This window comes from Morone saxatilis, unplaced genomic scaffold (assembly GCF_004916995.1).
Source record: "Morone saxatilis isolate NCDOM2014 unplaced genomic scaffold, NCSU_SB_2.0 Contig3, whole genome shotgun sequence".
Taxonomy (NCBI): domain Eukaryota; kingdom Metazoa; phylum Chordata; class Actinopteri; family Moronidae; genus Morone; species Morone saxatilis.
The window spans coordinates 7,001,441-7,007,483 of NW_023339873.1; the positions used below are offsets into that span (position 1 = coordinate 7,001,441).

Here is a 6,043-nt window from a genome sequence, read left to right on the forward strand (position 1 = left end):
AGGGAGGGTTGCCTAGGCAACCTGGTAAGAGAAAGTAGTATTTGTGTACAATCGGTCAGAGCGAGCTTTTTATCACTAGATTTTTTTATATTATTTTGCGAGGATTAAATATTGTAGTTTAGGTTAAAGCCATCACTCTTTTGCCTGTATTTAAGCCAGTGTATCATTGCAAAAGGTCCACTTTTTGTGTTCTTTTCAACAAAATGCCAAATTTAAAGCATTAAATTAAAGCACAGGAATGCTTCTTTCACACTCAACCAAAGAATGTTTGTTAAACTTTTTTTTTGTGTTACTTTTGCTGCAATTTTGGCTTTGGTATGGCATGCTACGACATAGCTATGTACGATACGAAGGCCTGTAATGAACATAGGGTGACTCAAGAGTACTGAAGAGTACTTTTATTAATCTGCCTTATATAATGGTTGTGAACTGTAATACTGTGCTGTTTGAATTTGGAGCGCTAAACGCTACCTATAGAACCAGAACAGAGTGAAGCTTTGTAAATGCGGTGTTAAGACTTGGTGATCAGCATACCGTAGTGCAGTGCTGTACAGTGCACACACACACTAAGTGTTAATTGCAGGCATGCAAAAATAAATGCGCTATGCACTGTGAAGGGTTTGACTGTTGAGATTTTAACTGATGACATCTGAGCATTGTCATGAGACACCACAATCAGTCAGTTTTGAATATTGAACCACTCATTCTGTATTCTCAACTGAACTGTGGCAGTAGTTATTTCTGTGAACTTGAAATATATTCAACACTTGTGTATTGAACCCTAAATTTCATATCTAATCATTAACATATATACATATACAGTTTATATATCTACAGATGCATGAAGTATGTTTTACGTTAGTTTGATATGGTGCTATTGTGATATTCTTGAACCTTCAATCAAGACCAACTTGACCTGCCTTATTTGTCTTCAACTTTGGCTTGTAGAGACACACGTGAAAATATATTCTGTTATCATATATATGAAGGGTGTTTCATAAAGGTGGCTCAGAAAAGTCAGTCTTATTGTGAAAAGCCTCAACTTGAAATTAGCCTAACAAACTGAACCAGGATTAATCAATTTCCTAAAGTCAAGTTTGGACCCGAGACGTGAAGCACTGATAACGTTAATTCAGAATAAAGAAAATGGACAAAACCACTGCCATAAACAAAATAGAGACAACTTCTGGCTGAATGCGGTGGGTCAACAGTGAGACTAAAAAATAATAAGTAGATATATAAAATACAAGATGCCATTAAGCAACTTTGAAATGTACATTAAGACCCCAGCTTAGTAATTTATTTTAAAGCACGGCAATGACAAGAAGATAATTAGCATTTTTAGAACCTAAACTTCTGTGTCAGTATTACTTTGCCACTTAGTGAAATAACAGCCCCCACATGGTGAAAACACAATTTAAATACCTTGAAATTGGCTGCCTGCCAGTGGTTTCTGGATGCCTAGTTCTTCATTATTTTAAAAATGCAATTAAAGAGAGAACAAATGGTGAAAATGCTGCTTACTATGAAGCAACAGTCATCGGGTCAGAGTTGTTTTTTGTTATTGTAAATTGCAGTGCATTTAAAAGACATATGTTGACTGGAATGAAGGCTGGAAAAGATACATTTTTAAGTGCAGCTCCTTAAACACAGAAACTTTAAAAAAAAAAGCCTGTTTCAGGTCTTATTTAAACCTCCTTCATGTAAAAATAGGCCCGACTTGCTGAAATAAGCATGGTTTAACTGGTAATCTGCATTTATGAAACACCCCTCTGGTCTCACAAACTCAAATTTATTGTATGAGTGTCAAATTACAGCCAACTAGAGTTTAAACCAGGTGCTCTCGTAAAAGCAGAAAAGGCGCCCGGACTATTATTCAAAAGGTTTTTACGGTACCAGCCAAAGTCTAGGACAAGCTGGGTCAGATGAATCTTGACTGCTTTTCCAAACCACACAACAGGACCAGGCATGCTCTTGATCTAAGGAGAGGATCATACAGTACCAGTATGGAGCTGAGAGAATGTGTCTTTAATATGAATGTAAGGGGAGAAAGGAAGGAAGTGCAAAATTTGGTACATTTAACAATAAAGCCATTATAGAATAAGAAATTGTAATCTATATATGCATACAAGGAATATAGAGTATGTACAATATATGGAACAGCGTTTGTAGATGTTAATTTGTCACCAGGATGGATGGTGGCTCACACATACACTCTCCCACTGCCGTCTTGCCTTGTACTGTGGGCTCTGTCCCTGAACTACGACCCAACTCAAGTGACCTCATTGAAACAATGGAAGTCAGGTGTAGAAAGATAAACATGACTGTTCAGCTCAGGAGGAAATGTGGTAGCATCATGATGATCTCTGTCTAGATTACTTACAAAGGAACAAAGTAGTTCTTAAATATATGATCTTCTCGAGGCCGTCCAAAACAAGAAACGACCAGAAGAACATCACGTCTGTGCTACTAGTGCCAGTAGTCACATTTCTCTGTTATAAAGCTCGCAATGGTTTGGGAAACTTGCATCACATGTATCCAGTCTTGTTTTTATGGGTCACTCTATCTACAGTAACTCAGATTCTGACACTTCTACTCTGTCACCTCCATCCACTTTGTTTATTCCTCCACTCCTTCCTACCTGCCTTTTCTGTTCAGTGGTTTTTAATCTGCATTTTGTACTCTCTAGCTATGTAAAATATCCAAAAATGTTGACAATAAATATCAAATACATTTTGAGAGAATAAACTTTAAAATAAACTCCTGAAACAATACAGTTTGGGCTGATTTATTGACCTCAAGCTAAACTTTGAAATTCATGACCACGGTTGCCTATTTTGAATGAATACTGATTTTATTATAATTGTTAATACATTAAAAAGGTGCAATACAATGAATTTCAAAATAGATTTATTGAGTACAAATATTTAACAGAGGCAGCCATGAAAACAAAAGGCATTTTTACTTTGTTGTACAGTCATCCGTTAACCAAGCTAATTTCAGATAAGACGACCTGCATATGAACATATTCAAAATAGACAAAACGGTTGGATTTACATTCCAGTGGCTGTTGGTACAACAATGAATAAACAGCCTCAAGACAGCGAGGCGGCCTTAGGCTAGACTAATTAGATCTCAGCTGACAAGTAACAGGCTGAGGGTGATCACTTATAGCAATACAAAGCCCTGAATAACAGTTCATTTCAATCTTTACAAACTCAATAGGTGTATGCCTGCAGCAGAGAATACAAATTATCATTTTTTTCCCAAAACAAACAAGCCAGAAGATGCATATGAGAGATACTTTCAGCATACTGTATCACTTTATCAATTTCCCACAGCGAGGCCTTAACAGCCCGCCACAACTTATTCTGCTTCTATGTTTACCCCTTAAACATCATTCATTTACATGTACACTTTTGCATCTTGCTGCCAGCAGTAATTTCTCAGCCTGGCTACGGCTTCGACAAAACAAATTATGCTTTCCATGATCAGATATTATCATTTTACTGTAGCCCTGCTGTGAAAACTGGCTATTTACAGAACAGATGCAAGAGGAGCTGTTTGTGATACACTGGCTGTTAGAACACAACCATAGAGCATCTATAAAAAGGCAATAACCGGGTCCTGCACATTCTCCCATTCCTAAATTAAAACATTTTCCTGACTGATAGCTTTAATTTGTAAGATTCTCAGTCATTTTCATTATGACAAAATCCCTGCATATGCCATAACGACAGTGACCCAGTGAGCTAATATGAGAAATGATAGTAGATTAAACAATGTACAGCCGTCTGTTTCAGGACTGAACATTTGTTTTCATACAGACTGCAATTATCAAACTTGAGGAAATTAATTTTCCGCACATAACCAGACTTGTGTAGGAACCCTGCATAGGCTGTTAAATCTCCTCTCGGGTGCTATAAATCTCTATTAACCAGGAGGAAAGAAGAATGCAATTAGATTAACAGAATGACTATAGCTATAGTATGTTTCAGTATGTACATCAACACTGCGCTCAGAGTGGAAAAACCTAGAGAGACGCTAAATATGAAGTACAGCAGTTGATCCACTGATGACAAATCAACTTTTATTCACCCATTCACTCTTGTGTTTCTCATATTCAGTGTTATTATAAACTAAACTAGATGCCTTGGAGGAGCTAATGATGAACGTTACTTATGATGTGTACTGACCCTCCTTCACATTTGAAGGACAAGTGATTGCTATATATATTAAAATTTCTAACACCAGGTCACCGACTCACAATTCTTTTTCGCAAAATGTTACAAACAACCTTGACTTCTCAGTAGTCAGAAAACGAAAACTTTAAATTGCTATCATTCAGGGGTAGGTGCTTTGAAAGCCAGCATGAAAGAATTTGCCATGACTCACCCCCAAAGCACAACATTTGATATTTTTTGAAATAGCTTTTACATCTCAAACGGCACAAATGACATGAGAACAAAGTGTTAAAAAACACAACTTTATTCACAGGTCATTTCTGCTTGATAAAGAATAATTAAATAAGCATGTCATCTCAAAATAATACATGATACAATAAACTTAATTACACATTGAACCAATAAGAATTTGAGGAAGATACATTTTCAGACTAAAATCAATGTTTTTTTGATTCAACTAGATGTAGCTGTATGGAGACAGGACCATCAGGAGGTGATACATAAGTTAACGCTGTGCTGTATATCACTAAAGGATAGTTAATGAGTCTGGATCTGTGACCTCATCCATACAAACCAGAGACGCACACAGACAAAGAGAGAAAGTTCATAGTTCCTGACTTTAAGAGAAAGGCAGAAAAGAGGAAAAAATAAGAAAGAAAAGCAGCTGACCTGTGCCGCTTTCCTTCCTGTGAATGAGATATGATACAACAGGTCTTGTGCACATTTGGTATCAAACAGCAGATATAGGCAGTCAGTCACATCTGCATGCAGTTTCTGATGCCCAGCCTGCTTCTCAAAGTCCAGCATGACTATGAAATACATATGTCAAAGGCTATATTGGTAGTCAATTGATAAAATGTATAAATGTTTGTGTATTCAACTTACATCTTGGTGCAGTAAAGGCAGGCACACTGCTGGCAAAAATATTCTTCCAGACTGAATTTTTTTTATGTCTAAGAGTGTGTGTTTGCGCATGTGCACAACAAGGCAGTGTGTGTGTGTGTGTGTGTGTATGGGTGCAGCGACAGAGGCTCAAGGTTGATGGATAAAACTGGCGGAAGCGGGGTTCCTTGTCTACTTGATGAGCTTGTTGGCTCTCTGGTTGGCTTCATCGATACGAACTTTATTCATGTCCGCCTGAAAGACAGAACAGGAGCAGGTGAAAAAGGGTTGGTACACAAACATTCACCCCTTTTTCCTTTTCATTTAGCGCTTCACTGACTTCAAATGCACTTTAAAAACATTTCCTGTGGAGTTTTTGACCTCTGGTGCTATGGGGCAGCATTTTAAATAAGTTTGTCTGTTTTGTCTTGTGGACGAGGATACACGTGCACGGGGTGACGTAATGTGCAGCAGTGCTCCAACAAAGGCAGGGAAGGTCGATACTAAGTAAACATGAATGTAAACAATGCAAAGAAAGAAAAATCTGCTTTGCAAATATCTTATAAAAAGGAAGGAAATTGATTTATCATTGTTTTGGTTTTCAGGAAACCTTCACAGGGTAAGCAAGTAATTCTTTAAAAAGTTGCCCTGTGGTGTTTTCTTGGAAATTGACAAAAGTTATGATTTCATTCATTCTCTCTCTCACCAGAATGCAAAGTGTGTATCCTTGAGGCCCAACAAAAAACATGCTGAATGAATTTCCTTCCTCATAAAACTTTTGCAAAGCAGATTGTTAAAAATGTTTTCAATCCAACATCGTTTACATCCATCTTTGAAAACTGGCAGTCTTCTTCTCCCTTACGAGTCACCGCAGTCAGTGGAACAGCGCGTTGTACCAGTTTTAGAGGGAATCAGCAAGTTCAGGTGCAGCATGAAACAATTCAATTTCATCCCAGGCCGGCTTTACACGACAACGC

The 6,043-nt window shown here is 37.5% G+C and overlaps 1 protein-coding gene across 2 annotated transcripts in view; it reads right to left on the bottom strand.

The window, feature by feature from the left end:
- Positions 1 to 277: 277 nt before the first annotated feature.
- LOC118337464 (synaptosomal-associated protein 23-like) overlaps positions 278 to 6,043 on the bottom strand; it is an 18,767-nt gene continuing 13,001 nt past the window's right edge. Inside the window, exon 8 of one of the 2 annotated variants that reach the window (XM_035674514.1) lies at positions 278 to 5,321. In XM_035674514.1, the coding sequence (XP_035530407.1) occupies positions 5,259 to 5,321 (63 nt within the window). In that variant the 3' untranslated portion in view covers positions 278 to 5,258. The remainder of the gene's footprint in view (positions 5,322 to 6,043) is intronic. The other variant, XM_035674515.1, reaches the window with a different exon arrangement.